Below are 21500 nucleotides of genomic sequence, written 5' to 3'. Positions count from 1 at the left end.
AGCACAAACATAAACCCCCACAATATCAACAATTTCAATGTCACCATCTCCCCTCTATAACAAAAACCATTTCTCCCCATCCCTGGAAATATTTCTCCCCATCCCCGGAAATATTGGTGACACGGTTGACGGGTTTTACGGAAATTGGGCGTTCCAACTAGCACCCTTCACCCTAGCTAGCCCCTTCCCCTATATTGACAATATGTCCTGGACCCTCGCACAATCTCCGCAGGAAATGTTATGTGCGCGCACGTTGCTAAACGCAAATACAACTTGGGCGAGACTAATGGCGAGTCCAAATAGGCTCGCGTGCAGCAGATGGTCTGATTCTTTATTTGACTTAACAGTTGTTTGGAGTTATTGGAGTTTAAATTATCGAGATTTCATTGTATACAGTAATTATTACGAAACAGTCAACTCCACCCATCTAGCGGGTGCCGCGCGAAGCGCGGCATCCCGCTAGTACTGTACATGTACATGTATGGAGATCATACAGCTCTATGATGGAGATCAATGCCTAGGACGTACTGCTCAAGGTGACCGTTTTAGCTGAATTTTTCGTTAAAAAAACGAGTTTGACAGAAAATTTTACAGAATGGATTTTTTGGGCAGATTTCTGGCAGAATTTTGCAAAAATGGTTATTTGACAGAAAAACATTGTAAAATTATTTTTAAAATGGTACATTTGTTTAAAAAAGCCTCAATCTTTTCAAACAAACCTGTGTATAATGGGACAGGTTGCCTGGTCTAGGTGCTTAGGTTCACATGGACCTTTGTCGTGGCGCAACCGCGCGTTTTGCCTGCATGAAATTTACGCAATTTCATGATGTCTTTATGAGACTATAGATTGTTTATGATGTAATTTGAACCTTTATTAAGGCAAAAGTACCAATCTGCATGTGATTTTCAGTGTTTATATAGTGTATTTCGAGTAATTCTGGGGAAGTTGGCAGACTTTTGATAAATCTGACAGATTTTTGATGTGCACTTAGCAGAATTTGGCTCTGGCCTTACGGTCACCCTGGATACATGCCACATACAGTACAGTTTGTGGCATGTACATTGTAATAGAGATCAATGCCAAGGCCGTACTGCTGAAGGGTCTTAGCGTGAGTGAAATGGTTTGGAAAAACTCCGCGATTTTATTGAGCTCCTTTGCCAATCGCTTGGGATTTACAACCCAGCATACTGTGTTCATCATTCCAATCAAACCATGTAGTCGACGATTTCTCAACAGAAGGAAAGTTACGCTTGATTCATTCCTCCAAGTAAAAGGGTTTGCCAACTCGGAACTACGGGGAGTACGGGTACGCAGCAGTAGCAGCACCGTGTCGAGGACGAACGATGCCGGGAAAGCCCCGGCACGTCCCTTGGATCACGCGCTGCCCGCTGACATTGAAGCTGGCGCGCGGGCCAAACTGGACTTTTCCTGCCCGTCCACGTTCCGATACAAAACGGCGTGGGAACTCCTGCGTGGATTGTTAGTGCTAAAACTATCAAGCTACCAGAAGTTTGTTGACAACAGTTTGAAGGTGAATTTAACCGTTTCTGTTTGAATAACAAGCTAAAAACATTCAACAGCAGGCCAGTGGAAATTGAAGGCCTTAGTTCGTTAGTCAATAATTAATTTAAAGCTTTTGTTACGTGTATCGCTTTACAGTGTTCAGTTTGGCGTTTACGTGTCTGGCCCTTTTGTCTTTTTATTTGACATGCGATTTGACTTGTGACAGCTCTGATCTTTACAGATTATGAATCTTGTGATTTGACTTTTGATTTATATGTATGCGATTTGATTTGCGTTTTGTCTTGACAAGCTTTTATTACAGATAATGTGCATCTCGAAATGCATCTTGTGAATTGACTTCTGATTTAACCTTTGATTTAACTTTGGATTTGATATGTGATTTGACTTGTGATTTTACTTGTGTCAGCTGAGATCTTTACAGATTATGAGCATCTCAATTCATCTTGTGATTTGGCTTTTGATCTGACTTTGGATTTGACTTTGGATTTGACATGTGATTTGACTATTGTCTCTAGCCTGATTTGAGTTGATGAACTGACTGAATTGAGCATCTCAAAATGCATAGTTGTGATTTGAATTTTGATTTGACATGTGATTGGACTTGTGACATCCGAGCATCTCAAAATGCATCTATGTGATTTGACAATTGAACTTGTGAGAGACCTCATGCCAAAAAAAAGTTCTGCTTCCGATTGTACATGTTATTTGAAAATAGTGTAGGTAGGTAGGAATTTTTTTTCTTCTTTTTTTTTCACTTTTTTTGGTGTACGATCATATAGAGGCGTCTGCATGTAGTCAAGGGTAAAAGTTAGTAATTGATGGTTTTTGGTGGGGTTTTTTTCTTCTCGTTTTTCCATTAAAAAAAATTAGGGTAGGGGCTGTCAGAATACGGTAGGTAGGGAAACCGGAAGCAGAAATATATAAATTGTGTTGGCCTTTACTACAATTCTGACTGTTACAGATCATGGGCGTCTCACAGCGCATCTTGGGCCAGAGGCTCTTCGGCGTGGCGGCCAGGTGTACGTTTTACGGCCACTTCATCGCAGGGGAAGGTGAGGCCGAGGCCAGGCGATTGGTGGAACGACACGAGAAACTGGGCGTGGCCACAATCCTGTCAGTAACGGCTGAAGAAGACGTTGGTGAAACTGTAGGGAGGCAAGTGCACGTCAGACACCGGTACCTGCTATGTACATGTAGTACTGGAACAAAACTAGAACCAGTGTTGTAGTCCACTTAATTTCCATGAGTACGAGTATGAGTATGAGTAGTCATGAGTATGAGTTGGTGAAACTGTAGGGAGGCAAGTTCACGTCAGATACCGGCACCTGCTATAAATCCATGTACCGTAGTACTGGAACAAAACTAGGACCAGTGTTGTAGTCCACTTCATTTCCATGAGTACGAGTATGAGTATGAGTAGTCATGAGTATGAGTTGGTGAAAGTGTAGGGAGGCAAGTTCACGTCAGATACTGGCACCTGCTATAAATCCATGTACCGTAGTACTGGAACAAATCTAGGACCAGTGTTTTAGTCCACTTCATTTCCATGAGTACGAGTATGAGTATGAGTAGTCATGAGTATGAGCTGGTGAAACTGTAGGGAGGCAAGTTCACGTCAGATACCGGCACCTGCTATAAATCCATGTACCGTAGTACTGGAACAAAACTAGAACCAGTGTTGTAGTCCACTTAATTTCCATGAGTACGAGTATGAGTATGAGTAGTCATGAGTATGAGTTGGTGAAACTGTAGGGAGGCAAGTTCACGTCAGATACCGGCACCTGCTATAAATCCATGTACCGTAGTACTGGAACAAAACTAGGACCAGTGTTGTAGTCCACTTCATTTCCATGAGTACGAGTATGAGTATGAGTAGTCATGAGTATGAGTTGGTGAAACTGTAGGGAGGCAAGTTCACGTCAGATACCGGCACCTGCTATAAATCATGTACCGTAGTACTGGAACAAAACTAGGACCAGTGTTGTAGTCCACTTCATTTTCATGAGTATGAGTATGAGTAGTCATGAGTATGAGTTGGTGAAACTGTAGGGAAGTAAGTTAATGTCATATACCAGCACCTGCTATAAATCCATGTTCTGTAACAAAACTAGAACCAGTGTTGTAGCCCACTTATTTTTCATAAGTATGAGTACTTTGCCATGAGAACAGTATGAGTATGAGTAGTCATGAGTATGTGTGCAAGACGATTCTTTCCCATTGAGTATGAGTGAGAGTACCACAAATTGTACTCCAGTACGAGTACAAGCACAAGTACTTTCCACTAGTGTACATTTTGTATAGGAGCGAATTTAAATGGGTATATACATGTATATACATGTGTTTTCAAGGGCTTTCCTGTCAATCTATAAAAACAAAAGCAGAAGCCTCACAAATCAGTTGAAAACTGGTTCTTTTCCTGCATGTACATGTAGATCTTGCAATTTTTTTTAAATACTATGCATGCGCAAGAACATTTGCAAAGTACTGGTATGAGTATACTGTGTCATGAGTACGAGTATTGGTAATTGTTTTCTTTTGAGTACGAAAGCACATTGTCATATTAAGTACTCACAGGTTCAAACCCCATTCCAGTCAATTTCTTTGTTCAACTTTGTAAATGCAAATAGTCATTACGCCGACTTCTATTTTGGTCGGCTTGAGTTACTCTAATTACACTTCAGTAATTGGTTCGATTCTGAAATTGTCTGAAACTGGTGTGGATGTGTTAAAATTACCTCAGTTGATATTTCTCAGTAGTTTTGATTGACCGCTTCGTTCATTTATACACACAGCTATGATGAGCCGAGATATGACCACAATGCCAATGGCTACATGCAATGCATGGATCTCTCGCTGGCATTGTCAAGAAGGTTTCGGCCTGTCAGCCAACTGAAGGTGACCTCGTTTGCAAAAGCAGATGTCTTGGTGAGTTATTTGGTCCTGCTTATACCCAGGATCCATGCTTGCTTGTCACCACTGCCATTTAAACTAGCTAAAGTAATTGCTGCAATGCCCAGAACGATTATTCAGTTATTCGATTAATCAGTTGTTCGATTAATCAATCAATTTACCAGCTTATTTGCTTACAGATTTCAGTTTGATTAAAACAGCATAAGATTTGGTCATAGAAAGCTCTAATTTTGTCCTGGACAAGTCACAGAACTGTCATGGATTTCCATTTTTTAGTTGGAACTCTGTTCTTGCATGCTTCAATCCTAGCCAAATCTCGCTGGGCCCCCAACCCCCAGTCCCTGGTCAATTTTGTCTTTCATTGCGCTGTGTGTGCTCCATCAGCTGGAGAGAACAACATTGACCGAGGGAGCGGGGGAGTGGGTGACCGACCGTGGGAGGCTAAGGTTATTTTCAAGTGTCCAAACCATTTTGGCTGGGATTGTAGCTCCCTGCTTTTTGAAAGGCTTCTACCTTGATGAGTGGGTTTGGTGGTCTTGATTTTGGGTATTTTTAAAAAAAAATTTATAACATACGTTTGGATTTCCAATTTATTGAAAACCCTGTACTTGCGTGTTACCAGTAGCTCCCTGCTTTAAAGGGCTCTTCTACCTTGACTGTGTTTGGTTGTGTTGATTCTTGGTATGTTTCATTCTACGTTTTCAGGCCAGAGTGACAGAATTACTCCAAGAAAATAGTTTGCCATATGATAACAACTCTCCACTGAGTGTTGGCAATCTGGCCAAGGGGTTAGACGGTCAAATGCTCTCCATCCCGGGGCTAAATGAGGCAGAGAACAAGCATCTGAGATTGGTGTTGAAGAGACTCAACGAAATAGGCCAGGTACGTGAGAAAGCTGATATGCATTTTTATCCCCCTGGCTTTGAAGCCAGACAGGGAGATATTGCTATCGCGTATTCCTTCTGTGTGTCCGTGTGAGTGTGTAAACACCTAGGACAAAAGGGATAGTCCACGATTGAAATTCGTGAACAAAACCAATGAGAGCAGTCGCTAAAAAGTTGAGGTACAAACAAAGGAATGATGATTAGGGAAAATAGAGGGTCCACGATTGACAGTGTTTGCAAAGATGTGTATGAGTTTGTTTCTGCATTCAATAGGGGACGTCAAACAATAGAGGGCAATAGGGTCCCCAATTCCCTAGAGGTCCCCAATTCCCTAGAGGTCCCCAATTTGGATTTGTGTACAAAACATATGGGAGGTCTTCCTAAAAAGTTAAGAGTACAAACAAAAGAGGGACAATAGGGGGTCCCCAATTGTAGGCAAATACACACTTGTATTTGTGTGTACCATTTTGGTTAGGTTCACTGTAAGTTCAGTCATCAATCTCAACCAAACCTGAAAATGGATATTTAAGAGTTCTCTGGAGAGCTCAGCTCATATTTCTAATGACTCTAACATACGTGTCAGTAGTAGGTCTACTATTAATGACTCTACCAGCTGCAGTGGCAAGGAGAACGCACCAAAACTGACTGACATTAGCCCGCACGGAGTCTGTGTCTCACAGAAACTGCCAATTCAACCCAAACAGGGTTCAACTGAGAACTGGTACCTGCCGGGTGGACAATCAAGGCCGTCACTGAAAATTGTCCTCACTAACTGCCTGTGTTCATATTTACAAACTGCCAGGATGTCAGGGGATCGTGCAGGTTTTACTTGCAGTATTTTTAACCACAATTAAGTTGGCACATTCTGAATCCATTGCTTGTAATTTCAAATATTCAAATATTGACTCAGCCCTATCGTGTTTACTTTTTTTTCACAGCGTGCAATCAAGAACAACGCCCAGCTTCTGGTGGATGCCGAGAAGACCAACATCAACCCAGGAATAACGCTGCTGTGCCTGGCTCTGATGCTGAAATTCAACAAGGAATTCCCTGTGATATGGAACACGTACCAGTGCTACCTGAAGGTAAAAAGTAGTCTAGTTCCCAGACCTGACCTGAATTTTGATGACTTGTGATGACTTGTGACTGACTTGTGATGACTTGTGATGACTTGTGATGACTTGTGATGACGTGTGATGACTTGTGATGACTTGTGACTGACTTGTGATGGCTTGACTTGTGATGGCTTGACTTGTGATGACTTGGTGACCAACATCGACCCGGGATAACACTGCTGTGCCTGGCTCTGATGCTGAAATTCAACAAGGAATTCACTGTGACATGTACCAGTGCAGACTTGTGATGACTTGTGATGGACTTGTGATTGACTTGTGATTGACTTGTGATGGACTTGCGATGGACTTGCGATGGACTTGCGATGGACTTGCGATGGACTTGTGATGACTTGTGCTGGCTTTTTATGGGATTGTGATGGCTTGTGGTGGCTTGTGATGGACTTCAGATGGACTTGTGATAGACTTGTGATGGACTTACGATGGAATTGTGATGGACTTGTGATGGATTTGTGATGACTTTTGATGGCTTTTGATGGCTTTTGATGGGATTGTGATGGCTTGTGATGGGCTTGAGATGGACTTGCGATGGACTTGTGATGGGCTTGTGATGGACTTGTGATGGACATGTGATGGACATGTGCTGGACTTATGATGGACTTGTGATGGACTTGTGATGGGCTTGAAATGGACTTGTGATGGACTTGTCATGACTTGTTACTGACTTGTGAAGGAATTGTGATGGATTTGTGGTGGACTTATGATGGACTTGTGGTGGACTTGTGATGGACTTGTGATGGACTTGTGATGGACTTGTGATGGACTTGTGATGGATTGTAATGGACTCATGATGGACTTATAATGGCTTGTGATGGCTTGGGATGACTTGTGACAGACTTGATTACAAATCTTCTTTCTTCCCGTAATAGCAAACCATGAACGAAGTCAGAAATGACTTGCAGTGGTCTGAACAGCAAGGCATCTGCTTTGGAGTTAAGATTGTCAGGGGTGCCTACATGGATGCCGAGAGGGCCTATGCAGCAGAACATGGGCTTGAAGGTAGGATGTTGCAACGGAAGTACAAGTACCCGGAGACCTGCACTTGTACTCGGAGGTACAAGTACTCGTACTCGTACTCGGTAACCTAAGTACTCTGCAGTACTCGGTATTCGGAAAAAAGTACTCGACCACAACACTGCAAATAATTCTATACATGGTGTATCCGCTCCGTTCACAAGTACCCCCTCACCGGCAAAGAAAGTACAGTTGGGGGTGACCGACCGACCGACGCCATCTTGCCTGACTGCAATTTTGCCGCGACGTGTGGCCGTACCACTGCGTGTACATAGTACAAATCCCTTGGTGTACGTGCGTCACACACAAGGAACTGTGCGCGTCAACCAGCTAAATGTCCCGCCGATGGGATGTCCTTGCTAGGTAAAAGGGCGCCCTCTTTCGTTGGCGAATGGAGCCTATAGCGAAAGTATCAGTAAGCATGTGACCGTGAAATTGACCAATTAGAATTTGAGTATCATTTTTGAACATGTGACATTACAGTGAGAGTGGCCAATCGACCTGTAGCTCTCGTTTGATAGTTTACTTTGCTTCACCGGTCCCCTTCCACAGACCCCGTTCATCCAAGCTTCGAGGCTACCAGTGACATGTACAACGCTGTCATTGCTTTTATGTTGAACCACATACACCGGAACCCGGGCCGATGTGGCCTGATCGTAGCCACACACAATGAGGAGTCCGTGCTACGGGCAGTGATACGGTAGGCTACTTGCATTTAATGCGAACATTAGTGGATAAACTGTGTTAAATGGACGTGGTTGCACTATGGAACAAAAATTGATAAATTGGAAGGCCTTATAAAATATTTCAGCTCAGTAAAATACACAATGTACATTTGAGAAAAACTGCAAAAATGCATCTTCATAATACCAGTCCTAAATTCTGTACAGGGTGAGTAAAAAAAAAGCGAAACCCAAATGTTGGGACTATTGTTTTAGTGAAGTTCTGCATGTAGCACTTTCAAAATCTAGGATATGAAAGCCCAATTCATAAGCTTTCTTTTAGTACAACAGTGCGTGAAATTAGACAAAAAAAGTGGTCAGACAAAATGTCCGAGCACAATCAAAAGTGTTCTGCCATTGTCAAGTTTTGATCTGCCATTTAGCGTTCCAAATTTGATTCACGCGCTCGTTTCTGTAGTAAGCCACGTTGTGAGAATTTAGTAACAATCACGCACTTAAAGCATACCGCGCAACACAACGTAGGCTACTTTGATCTTGCTAAATTCTCATTACATGTATGCGCGTCAATGTCCTTATAATACTCTATATTTCGACTCGTCACTATACAGACTCGATTCAAGTCTGCAGAACACATAACCTAAACTGGGTGAAATTGCAGTTCTGAATGTCCAAAGAGGCTCGATCGAATCATTATAGCAAGGAATAGAGGTTGAATCAGGTCCAATTTAACACTTTTGCCCAATAGAAATTAACTGGGAATTCCACAAACGGCCACTGCTCATTTCCATAAAATGACTTGAAAAGTACAAAAAGTTGTATTAACTGATTTGTAGAAGAAACACGAAGACTGCTGATCGAAACACAATTTATCGACTTGATTTCACGTCTATTTTTTGGCAAACGGCACGTACGTACGAATGCCAATCTATCGCTGTGCACGCCACGCTGTACTAGACTGTGTAATGATTGGGGTGTAAACGCGTTGCATCTATTGCGTGAATATAAGACAACACGTACATGTAGTTAGCAGCCGCTCAGCGTACGGTAAGTATTACAGACCGGATCATCGGAAATAAACAACAAAATACTTTTGAGTGCAAGCGTTTATTTCATACTTCTGAAAAAGACAACTCCACAAAGAATACATAAATCGCTCGGACATTTTGTCCGAGCACATCTGCATTTGGTCGGACAAACCATGAAAGTGGTCGGAAAATGTCCGATGTCCGACTGTAATTTCACGCACTGGTACAAGAATTATTCAAACCACTCATGTACTTTTAAAGTTACGGAATTTTAAACACAAACCACCGTTTTAAAGTTCTGTCCTTGGATCACAAAAAAGGTGTGCGTTCTTTCAGCAAAACAAACACAATTCACACACATACCTATGTGATTTGTTTTCGTTTTGCTGGAAGAATACTTACCTTCTTGAAACTGATTTCATGTTCATTGGGTTTATTTGTTTGTTTGTTGATTTCTTTTGTGTTGTAGGATGGAGGAGCTAGAATTGTCGCCCACCTCTGGTGAGGTCATCTTTGGTCAAATCTTGGGCCTATCCGACAGAATCACAGTTGCACTCGGTAAAACAAAATAATTAAATTGTGCCGAAAAGAGATTGATAGTCATAGTTTATTCACGAGCAGTAGTCAATTTAATGGAGTTTCTTATCACGGAAATTCACTATTAGTAGGATTTTTTTTTTTCTCAATATTTCTACCGTAAGGTGTAAGATTTTCCCTCTGTGTAGGTGGTTTTCTTGAAGAATGGCAGCGTGCTTGTATTAGCCCTAACTCCGTGGCATGATTTACTAGGAACCATACCCATCCTGGCAAATTCCAACACCATATGGGAAACTGCGCACACGTACTTCTGACTTTGATTCTGGAGGTGTGCCCAACCCAATGTGAAACCCTGTCAGTTTAGGGGTACTGTACCCATCCAGACAGATTCCAACAAAACATGCCGTTGGGGTTTGATGGGTTGAGTTCTGTTAAGGTTAATCATTGAATAAATGGGAATTGGTATACATGTAATTTCTGATTTTCAAACTAAGTTACCTGGGAAATTTTGGTGAGTTTATGGAAAGTTATCAATACCCTCGGCTTGAACTCTTTGTTTAGAGAGAATGGATACGATTGCTCAAATCCCCCCCCCCCCCAAGCCCACTGTCTCAATGTAATTCCATCTTATAGTAATTCATTCTTTCCTCTCTTTACTGTTCGGCCCTCCATTTAGGCCAAGCAGGCTACCTTATCTACAAGTCGTCACCCTACGGCCCAGTGGATGACGTGTTGCCGTATCTGGCGCGCCGGGCTCTGGAAAACCGAGCCATTCTGCAGAACACGCACCGTGAACGCTCACTGATGGTGCAAGAGATCAAGACAAGATTCAGTTTGCGCTAGTGCTTCTGTTGTTAGAATGAAGTGGGGATGACCAATCTAACGAAGCTGTTAATTGAGGTGGCACCGTACTCCAGCATGGGTTGTATGCCAAACTCAGAGCCCCTTCAACCAATAGACCTTTATCATGCTGCCACCATGTCAGTCATGTTCCCCGTATCCAGTAACAGTACTGAACGATAATGGTTTTTGTGCAAAAAGGAACCAGACTATTTTTCCTTCCAGCCTCGCTTTGGTTACGTTGCTTCGAATGGGAAAAATTTGCAGTCATCAGCTGACATTTGAAGGAAAAAAAAGTACCAACAAAAAACGCGTCGCCGCACCACTTTTGGGGTAAGCTCCATACCGGAAACCGAAGACTTTTTTTTTTTGGCCTGAGACAATATGCTTTATTTTTGGTGCATTGTTTGCAGACACATTGTAAAAAGTTTATTTTTGTTATTGATACATACAAAAAATAATTTATAAGAGTTAATTATTGCACAGGTGATACTAAATTATTTTACTGCAGCCGTGTCTCATCATTTTTGTTTTGCTTTTCCGATTCACAATTTTGAAAAGCAATATTTAATATAAGGTAGCATAGGTGATGTGTGTGTTATTGCCAGACATATTTAGACATTTTTACAGTACAATCACACAAACTATATACAAGTCTACAGGGTAAATCAATTCCATACACGCAACGCAGAGGTACTTTATATACAATGCAGTGAATAGGAGATAATTTGTATGTAACGCAGTGTATACTAGTATGTTATGTACTTTTTTATAGACGGGCACACCTAGACTACTATATCAAAGCACAGGCAGTTCTAGCCTTCGGGAAACAGGGGAGGGGTGGATTGATGTGTAGGTGGGTGCAAGGGAAGGGGTGCTGAAAATTGCAAAGTCTACGATGATTTCTCCTAGTCCGAGTATCACCCGTTATCCAAGGAGCCAAGTCTCCTGTATAACGTCTGATATGTCTAGACATGCAGATATATGCAAGCTGCGCGCCAGCCAATCAAAGTCGACTTTACTAAATCGTGACATGATTTTATTCCTAAATCAGGACTAAATGGTTTGATTGGTCAATTCGAATGCAGTGTTTTGTAATACAACAACAGCCGGGCGCGGTATCGCATACCATGATACAGAGCGCGTGACACATTTCTAAATCCATTGTCTATGACGTGCAACAGGTGAATGACCGAAGACCTGATATGAAAAGCGCCCGCTGATTGGTCAAAATCTAGGAGGTCAAGAGGCGGGGTCTTGCGCAATTAATCAGCGAATCTGTTCACGCATAATAGACCACGGCATTTACAAAGACTAGCTTTATCCTGCATTCTAAGGCAATTTGATAATACATTTAGGAACTTTAGCATTCCGTTTATTGCTTTTGTTCCCATTTTACTAGTTTGGCATAACATCAATCGACATCTGAACGGTGGTGGGGGGGGGGGGGGCGGTTGCAACACCCCCCCCCCCAACTAAATCCGCTACTGCAAAGACATATTACAATAAGAGTTACCAAGCCTCTAGAAATCTGCCTCACCAGCTGTATAACCAGCATGTCACAGGAAACTGAGTCACCAATACATTTTCTATTTACATAGTTTTCTCATTGTTTTCCCGTAGTTTTTTTGTCCTTGTAGTTGGGTTTCCTTCCTTTGTTTTCATTTCCTGCTTAGAGAATTTAACTATTTTTTTTAAAATGAATCAAAAATTTGCAAAAGTACTTACTGACTGAATTGACTTGAAGTATACATATACATGTACATGTACCGATAAAAAAAGTTAGAGGATTTAATATTTCTATCCTGGCAGGACATTTGTGTAATGCAAAGGTCTTCTTTTTTTTGGTGCCTTCAACAAGGTCCTGCCGGTATCTAAACATTAGGCCCTAATTTTTTATTTTTTTTATGAAATTTATTATTATTATTAGTTTACATTGTTCACGTTGTTTACATTGTTTCCTTTTTAAGATAGAGACATATTCACTTCAGACGTTTTGTTTTACGGACTTATCTGTATAAAGTGGGCTGTTACTTAATTTTTATTTGTGACTCTCTAGCGTGAAACCAATCAGAAGTCGCACGGCCGTATTTTGGGATACTGCCTATAATAGACCTTATTCTCGAGCGTGTTCCCCTAGTCTGGTTCCCAGACCAAAAGATTCTGACTATTCCTGATGAATCTTAGGTCAGGTAGCCTCCGGTAATACATTGTATTACAATTTACGTCACGTGACTAAAACGGGAGGAATTCCTCCTTTTTCCGAAAATTTCCGAAGTTTGCCAAATTCGTTTTGTCGACAATCGGATAGTGCCCGAGTATTTCCTAGTATAATATAGGTTTAATTAACCGCTAATTGCTTACTAAATTCTTTTTTAATGAGTTGATAATTAATATTCATTGCTTTCATTTAGAAAACTTGAAATTCAACGATGATTTTGTGCATCAAATATACTCGGATCGTATGGGCGAACCTTTTGCTGCGTCATGTACAATTTTGAATTTGACGACCATTACCGAGATTTTCCAAAACTCGGTCTTCATTCGGCTCCGCCTGCTAACAGTGATATTTGGGTGCCTAAATTTGAAGATTCCGGATCAACATTAGTCAATGTTATCTTACAGAAACGTCAAACTGTATTATCATAACTGTATGATACTACGAAGCAAGTGATTTATTAACAAATTTGATCAGAACATTAAAAGCTAAAAGCGATAAAGCGAAATCGGAAACGAAGCCGAGCTTTGAAAAAGGGCCATCAATGTCGTCATGTTTATTTTTAGCCACGGAGGCTGCCTGACCTAAGATTCATCAGGAATAGTCAGAATCTTTTGGTCTGGGAACCAGACTAGTGTTCCCTGAATCTATTTTACAAATTTTAAACCCTGGAATGGGATGGTGCCAGACTATTTTATGATTGAAATGCGTGGCTAGCCTCACTTTCCTTGTTTTTCCAATGTGGCTTAAACATTAGGGTATGTTTAATATTCACAACTGTTAAATTGTTCATCAGAGCAGACTGGTATTAATTTGTACGTAACTTTTATTTCATTGCTTTCATTTCTACTGGCAAGTTCCAAAAATGAAGAGTTTGCCTCGCTTTCAATTTAAGATGGCCGACTGGTGAATGAAGCCTATAATACACTGTACAGGCAAAATTTATTGAAATTCAGATCTAGGCGTTATAAAAAGCTAGAAGATTGAATATATTTTTCAATTTCAGTGAAGTGAATTAATTAAGTTTGTAAATTTGTATAATTATAAGTTTCTGCCAAGAAAATACGACTTTAAATCTGAAATATACAATATTTTATAAATAAATATTTTTTATAGACCAATAAAAAAAATAGGCCATAGTAGAATGAATATAGACCTTTCTATGCTTGGTTGGCAAACTGCACATTTTGCCAACCACAGGTTACAAAACTATGGAAGGCCCAACACTGCAAAAATGAAGAAGAGTTATTACAGATAACCAAAATATTATTTGTTTGATGGAAATACAACATTGTCAACAAAGCTACAACATAATTCCTAAGCATGCCTTTTCACTATGTGTTGATGGCGTTATGAGAACTTTTTTGGAAAAATATGTTGCCAACCACGGCTCCAATTTATGCACTTGCGGCAGCCCATACAAAATGGCGCCATACAAAACAACAGAAAGGTCTATATTTCACTTTCTGTGAAGTTAATTTGTAAGTTTGTAAATTTTTATAATTATAAGTTTCTGCCAAGAAAACACGACTTAAAACCTGAAATATACAATAATTTATAAATAAATATTTTCTATAGACAAATTAAAACATAGGCCATATATACATGTAATATGTAAAAAAAACAGTGTCATAGTCTCATAGTCATTTGAAGTCTTTATACTAGAGTGTGAAATGTTTGGTAAACAATTACAATCGAAAAAGAACTGTGATTCAAGCAATCGCTGTCAATTTGACAGTTTTATCATAACTCCCTGTGTATATTATACAGGAGTCTTCTTGGAAACTTGGGACATTAAACCCCAATAAAGCCACAGTGAATTGGTTATGTATCCGGTGGGAAAGAAAGTGGAGATGGGGTAAATTGGGCTAATCAACACCTGCAGAGGAACAGTGTGTGTACAAAAGGCACGTGGATCTGGTACACGGTACCCTCTGGAGACACGTGCACAATAGGGAACAACAGATTGTATACGTCTCCACAGGGCAATTTCTATAGGTGAATACGTCTCCACAAGGTTATCACGAAACAAATATATGGATTTTACTCAAAAACTAGGAATCTCCAACGTGTGTTGATGTGTCGCAAATTGAAGTTCTTTATGTAAGGGATATAAAGTCCAAATTTCAGCCCGGAAGTTCATTCTGTTTAAAATAGGAGCATTTTGAAAGTACACTTTCAAACTCGAAAACTTTAGTACACGAGAACAAAGAAATGACTCCACAAGGAAACAAATTTCAGTATGTGTGGATTAGCATGTTTAGACGTCACCCGGAGCCGAGTCGAGGCAATCTTGATGTCTTAACCCGTCAGCTGTGCCTGTGTATAAAAACAGCCAGTGCGTGTTAACACGTGCTCCAATGAGAACTGATTAAGTCAGGGGTCTAATATGTGTAGTTGAAGTTGGAGAAAGTTTTTGTATTTAAAAGTTTTGAGAAACCTCGTATTCTGCTGAGCTGCTCTCATTGAGTTGAGTATTGTATACAGTTTTTGTACATAGCCACGGAAGAGTCTGTGTGTTAAAAAAAACAAAGTACAAGAAGTGCATGAGTGGGGTTAGTTTGTTTGAAATCCAGGATTGCGGCAAGAAATGAGCCAGGTGCCAATAACTCCCCACACTGGCTGATTTTCAATGCTGTGAATGGCACACCATGTCTGGTACTTGGCATCGTTGACGGCTGCATGTTCACTTTGAGCTCGTACCCGCTTTTTCTGCAGGACCATGGCCTTGTACTGGAAGGGGAACAACCAAAAAGTTTTGTTATAGAACAGTTTTCATGCTGCAATAAAAATTTCTGTGAACACCGTATCAAGTTTTGGTCCCTCATTCACTTCTTGTTTTTCAGACAAAAACAGTGCCAAAGTTGGCGTATTTATAGGAATAAATACGCACTTGGCGGGTTTTCAACAAATGCGTTTAAAACCGGCTAGAGACCTGGAAGTGGATTGGGCAACCAGGACCCTAGCCAGGTTTAAATGTACTTGTTTAAAGCCGGCCAAGCACGTATTTATTCCCATTCATAAATACTTTTCTGTCAAAAAGTCAAAACATGTCAAAAATTATAAATTTCTTACCATTTTGTTCCACAGGTTTCCTTCATGTTTTGTGAAACAAACTTTTAGCTGTATTCATGGAATGTGATTTTTAGTAGTAAAAATCTCCTTATGTGGATATAGTGAGTGGCGCGCAACGCAGCAGTGCCGAAAAAAGTGTTTAAAACCAGTCGGTGTTTTAGCAATTATTTAAAACCAGCCACTTGGCAGGCTCTCAACCAATAGGAATGGGTAAACTGTCTTGTGAAAGCAAAAATAAATGATTTCAAGTTTATTATCATTATTACAGTTTTAGAAAGTCATACCGTTTTCAATATGACAATGTTAGAGTGGGTCCATACAGAACCTGTTCGGATCGAGCTATTAAGCAGGGAAAAAATTTGCTAGAGTAAAGATGCATTCCCCATGCTATTTTCGAGTTTCATCTCGAGAAATAGATCTGGGTTTTTTTCTATTGCTATTTTCTGAAAAATAAAGAAGTTATTCACTTTAGAATGAGTCATTTAAGATCAAGCTAAATGAGCCGTTTGTCGGGAACTTTCATTTGGAGATACAGGCCAAAATAAGGCCACTTCATCACATCACTTCATCACATCTCTTGGTGTTCCGACTTCCATAATTTTTGAACTAAAGATGGTATCAGCATGCGGTTTTCACAGCAGTAATGCTAAGATTGTGCTCTTTTCAAATCTGTGAAAAAATAAATTGACCAGGGTTGACAAACGACTCATTTAGCTTGATGGCATCACATTTATTGAATTATACATCAGCACAATTCAAATGATTGGCTGCCAGTCAATCTTCGGCTTTTGTTTACAAAATGAACGCCCTTTTTCAGAGGGCAGCAGATGCCCAAAATCGAAATAACGTAGTTTTTCTTTCTTTCGTTAAAACAAAACGTACAAATTGAAATCTGCCACAAGAAAAAAAAAATTTGAAGAGCACGGGGTAGCCATCTTTTAATGTGCACAATTAGCCTAGAAAAACTCACAAGTAATAACACTACATGATAATTGCTGATGAATTTCTTTTCTTATTTTGCTGAGTAAACTCTTCAACGTCAAGATAATTTTTTGTTAGGAATGAATGACTTACGTTTCCTTGCGCCATCCATAAAGTCTTTCAGAACGTCAGTCATGACAGCATTGGCTGCAAGGGGGTCTTCCAACTGTCGGGGAGGGAGATTATCACCGGCTTGTCTGTAGACCAGAAAAAGAATAAACAAAAGTTGTAGACGGAAGTACGACACACACAGTACATTCTTTCTCCGTGGTTTTAAAACTATAACTAGGTCTCCAAACGGTCCACGGCACTGTAGTACAGTTGTCTGAACACTTCCTCAATATCAATAAGATACAGAGTAAGGCTGCATCCGAATCAACTGCCTAGAGCTAGGTCTAGGTCTGTGCCCATTGAAAATACGCGGGGACGCGCTGACAATAGACGTAGCCGTAGCTCTGGAAGCCCGTTTCGGACACAGCCTAAGAGAATAACAAGCCTGTTGCTATCCTTGTGAACTCTGATGCCAGGTCAACTAAATTTAAATACCCACACAAGCTTAAATTGGAACTGTTTTGTATGGCTAATCTCTAAATTTTTCAGAAGATTTAAGAGCATTGCCTGTTCTCAAGTACGGTTGTGCTAAACATCCCGGAGAACACATGACAAGGGAATGATTATAGTTTTTTTTTCATTAACCCTAGCTCCCTAGGCATTTATGTTGGTTGTAACCTCAATCCTGCAAAATCCTCCAACTGCCTCCATGTAAAGAAAAGCATACAGCCTCTATCCTGAAAATTCCTCTGTTATTTCTTGAATGTGGTCCTTGGGTGACCACTGCCTCAATCCTGCAAAATCCTCCAGAGAAGGGGTTTGCCCTGGTGTTTCTGGCAGTGGCTGCAATATTCGCCGCAACACCTTGTACACCCTTATGAGGTGCTACATAATGGGTCTCATATTTCTCATAAACTTGATTTACCTTTCTTTAATAATAGACATATCTCCAGCGCCTTGAGTACCTAATAGTTGGTAGATACGTGCGCTATATAAGACTCCATTATTACAAGGCCCGGCACAAGACTTTGACACAGTGTACACTCCGAAATGACCAACACACTTTTGCCATGTAGCGTCAATCCTGCAAAATCCTTCATTTTGCAAAGAGCATGCATTTTTGAGAAGGTTAGGGTTAATGAACGTCATCTTATAATTGCTATAGAAGTGAATGAAAAATTTTACGCTGTGCTGGGCTTTACACGTCCCCAGTGAGATCCAGCAAGAAGCGAGGCTGCATCTGGCTTGAGCGAAGCTGCTGGCTTGCCCTGAGGGAGCAAACCAAAAAACCAAACAATCACAAACGAATCTGACATGAATTTTAAAAATTGAACAAAGAATTGACTTGAGCAGGGTTTAAACTAGTAGACCACGGGGCATGGCTGCAAAATGTGCTCAGAAAGTGATTTTCGTGGCGCACCTCTCAAATCTAAGTGAATTTTTGCAGGTTATTAGCTGAGACCATATGGATCACAAAAAACCAAAATCCACAATCCCAAAGTGACCAATCATTTAAATATTTGCATTTTAATCAGCAGTTCAAAAAAGGGCGCCCTCTATTGACCGGGATTGGAAAACTGTGCACATTTCCAATGGGAAAGATTGTTTCATTGCTGTTGCTTGCTAAAAAGGGTTTCTACAGAGCCAAGACTTAATAAAAAGGAACTTGGGGTGACTTTTAATGCTCCAATAATTAATTTAAATATCAAATTTTCCATCCCATTGAAATTCAAGGAAGATTTTACAAGCCCTTTCCCAGCCTCAGTGCAAGTGTTTCCTCCTTTTGTTTTTTTATTTTTATTTAGAATACATGTACATGTATTGCTCTTTTCTGAACTTCTTAATAGGGTATTATTGATTATTCAATTATAATTTTCTTTTTGGTTAAAACTACAAAGTATTTCTGATTCATGATGTAATAACATTCAACAAAGTGTCCGTAGAAAAAATACGAATGAGTTAAGTCTGAATGAAAAAATAAACATGACCACAGTGCTTTATAACTTCAGCCTTTGACGATATTTATTCATACAAAAAACAATACGGTAAACAGTAATTAAAAAGACTTGAGAAATAATTACTGTGATTGGCAAAGATTATAATACAGTGCTTGCGGTTTGCGTCTCTGGTGGAGCCAATATTTTTGAGGATTAAAATATACTGCAATTACATGTACTTTTGATTTTTTGTCAACTGTCTTAAATATTAAACACGTTCCAGGAAGGACTGTTGCAACCTGGCACCCCTCTTTTCTTCATATCATCTCAACAAAGGTTAGTCATTGCAAAAATGGTGAACAGACATGAATCTTTCAACGGCGAATCCATTGGCATCTGGAAACTACATCCATTAGTGAGTTCCGTTGTCTAAATTTCAAATCATTTGAAGGGTCGAAGGAGAACACGAAACATGTCATCAACCTTCACAGAAACCAGAACTGCTGTTGAGAACATGGTACAATGTATGAAAGGATTGGTGAATACCTCTAAAATAAAATGTGAAACATTTCTCTCTGCACAGAGGCATCAACCTAGAGAGAGCCTTTAGGCCTTTTGCGTAGCATCTTGGAGGACAATCTTCTGCACCCCCCCCCCCCCAAAAAAGGAATTACAGTAACAAAAAGCTCTCAATGGTGTCTTAATAGAGTCTATTTGATCCACAACAAATAACACTGTAAGCACGAACATTACCGAAGAGGAATAAAAAAAAGGATTGTCAAAAAGGAAAACACACGGTAAAATTATTTCCCATCCCCTTGCTGAAAAAGTGGAAAAATCCCGCAACAAAGTCAACGGTGTCCACTTCAACCGTAAGATTGAAATTTGGTGTTTTTTAGTTGTGTACTATCATTAGTTAAACATAAGTCCTATTGATTCATATGTGGAAATACTTAAGTGGATGGAAAGCAGACTGTGTGATTCAAAGTTTCTCAAGTGACAATCTGATTCCTTATTTAGATAGACGTACGTGTACGTGATGGTCAGTTTTTACATTAGTTAATCCTCGATTTCTGAATCATCACTTTCGGGTGAAGTGTGCTGCCCTTCACTTGGAATGTTTTCACAGTTGGTGCACTTGCACAAGTCTGTGCATGGCAGTTTTTTTCACGACAGCTACACTGGCCTTTTGTGCATTGACTTTTTTACATGGGCAAATTCCATGACACTGTCTGGGGCAGGGGGAAGATCCATCCAGTGGATACTGATGTCATCGCCGATGACCTTCCATCCTCTTCTGTGTGGAGACTAGAAGGCACTTCAGGACGTGCATCCAGGGCCCGCTTGTATATGGCTGCCTGGTAGTTAGCCCTCTTTACGTGCAGGTGCAAGGCATCCTTGTTTGGCGGCATCAATGACTCCATCACAGCTCCCATCTGGAACATGTTGTATCTGCAAGTTGTCAAATTACGAGAAAAATCCCTTTCTTAAATGACAGCAATTTTTAATTGCAAATTGCATTTTCTTATTGTGCAACGGGCACTGCACAGGCGTGGTTCTACGGGGGGGCTGGGGGGGCTGTAGGCCCCCCCCCCCCCCCAAATTTTGTCTAGCCCCCCCCCAAAATAAATTCCATAAAAAAAATTGCATTAGCAAAAAGAAAGATTGTGATGTACATGCGAACGGTCTCCCCCTAAAGAAGAAATAGCCGTGACAAGGGTGCATTAGTTAATATAGTGTGAATGATTTTAGGATTTTATTGGGGCTCCCTATTGAAAATATGGCATGAGCCCCCCCCCCCCCTATTGATTTCCGGAGGCCTAAGTGTCTGGAAAAAAATAACCGGTCAACATTTCAGCACGCCTCCCTGAAAAAATTCTGGATCCATCGTGCTAGCCCCCCAAAAATATTGGTTCTAGAACCGCGCCTGGCACTGCATGTTTTAACTTGAGAAATAAACATTAGCAATGAATGGAATGTTTTTTAAAACTGAACGAGAAACAAATTCCCAGAGATTGTCAATTCTAAAGTAGGGCTTGTATATGTTTGCATGTATTTCCAATTTGATTTAGCTACAAAATTATGAAACCTTGACTCAAACCAAAGTTGTGTAGAGGATGGCTCTATCTCCAACCAGCCCCTGCTTTAGGCATGTTATATTTTTCAAGTGAGTGTGCTCATGTGACTCCTTAGAAAAAAAGGCAAAAATACCTTGACTTTCATGTTGCTGTTTCTTTGCAAGTCTTTCTGCACGGTCTATCCTGGAAACAGATACGTTTGTAGCACTGCTGAATGTGTTGATGGTATCCAAATGCCTGCCTGAAATTGAAAAAAATGTTTTTAAAATATCACTCATTGCTCTCATTTCAATTATTTCACAATGTAAATCTTTGTCAGTTGATTGGAGAATTACGGGTCAAAGAGAAATGTTCCATTCAACTCAGCTTCACCTCATAGAATGGAACATTCTATCATCCAACTTAGGAAAATATTTACACCATGGCACCTTCAGGTACAAACATTTATTATCCGTATACTATTCTTCACATGTAGTGATCGGGGGGGAAAAAACTAAAAATGGAAAAAAAAAGGGAAAATCTAAAATCTAAATATATTGACAGTGAGGGCTTGACATTTAGAGAAGTGGGCAGATTCTCATTATTTTTTTATTATATTATACTTTCTAG

The 21500-nt window shown here is 40.3% G+C and overlaps 2 protein-coding genes and 1 long non-coding RNA gene across 4 annotated transcripts in view; 1 reads left to right on the top strand and 2 right to left on the bottom strand.

Annotated features, from left to right (window-relative positions):
* Positions 1-471: 471 nt before the first annotated feature.
* Positions 472-10784, top strand: LOC119728314 (hydroxyproline dehydrogenase-like). Of its 2 annotated transcripts, XM_038200516.1 has the most exons (10): positions 472-536; positions 1238-1532; positions 2487-2680; positions 4318-4450; positions 5141-5317; positions 6258-6404; positions 7322-7451; positions 8019-8166; positions 9644-9732; positions 10388-10784. In XM_038200516.1, the coding sequence occupies exons 1-10, from the start codon at positions 514-516 to the stop codon at positions 10552-10554; spliced, it is 1503 nt and encodes a 500-aa protein (XP_038056444.1). In that variant the 5' UTR covers positions 472-513; the 3' UTR covers positions 10555-10784. The 2 variants fall into 2 exon arrangements, with proteins under 2 accessions (XP_038056444.1, XP_038056436.1); XM_038200508.1 differs by lacking the exon at positions 472-536 and having other exon boundaries at positions 1038-1532.
* A 4549-nt stretch (positions 10785-15333) lies between these two features.
* The window catches only part of LOC119728290, a 21294-nt gene continuing 15127 nt past the window's right edge, over positions 15334-21500 (bottom strand). The window contains exons 14-16 of the mRNA XM_038200479.1: positions 18062-18144; positions 16919-17022; positions 15334-15502 (exon numbers count right to left, since the gene is read on the bottom strand). Coding sequence (XP_038056407.1) covers positions 15456-15502; positions 16919-17022; positions 18062-18144 — 234 coding nt within the window. The 3' untranslated portion in view covers positions 15334-15455. The remainder of the gene's footprint in view (positions 15503-16918; positions 17023-18061; positions 18145-21500) is intronic.
* LOC119728306 overlaps positions 19956-21500 on the bottom strand; it is a 2351-nt gene continuing 806 nt past the window's right edge. Inside the window, exons 2-3 of the long non-coding RNA XR_005271036.1 lie at positions 21025-21128; positions 19956-20265 (exon numbers count right to left, since the gene is read on the bottom strand). This is a non-coding gene — a long non-coding RNA (uncharacterized LOC119728306). The remainder of the gene's footprint in view (positions 20266-21024; positions 21129-21500) is intronic.

Source organism: Patiria miniata, unplaced genomic scaffold, assembly GCF_015706575.1.
Source record: "Patiria miniata isolate m_02_andy unplaced genomic scaffold, ASM1570657v1 HiC_scaffold_1, whole genome shotgun sequence".
Taxonomy (NCBI): Eukaryota; Metazoa; Echinodermata; class Asteroidea; order Valvatida; family Asterinidae; genus Patiria; species Patiria miniata.
This window is presented reverse-complemented; position numbering and strand designations above follow the sequence as displayed.

Bases quoted from the DNA above. Each gene is read 5' to 3' on its own strand.
- LOC119728314 (XM_038200508.1), top strand. From the start codon at position 1,056: ATGTACATTGTAATAGAGATCAATGCCAAGGCCGTACTGCTGAAGGGT. The intron at 1,533-2,486 runs GTGAATTTAACC...TGACTGTTACAG, and splicing joins TTGTTGACAACAGTTTGAAG to ATCATGGGCGTCTCACAGCG. The intron at 4,451-5,140 runs GTGAGTTATTTG...CTACGTTTTCAG, and splicing joins TTGCAAAAGCAGATGTCTTG to GCCAGAGTGACAGAATTACT.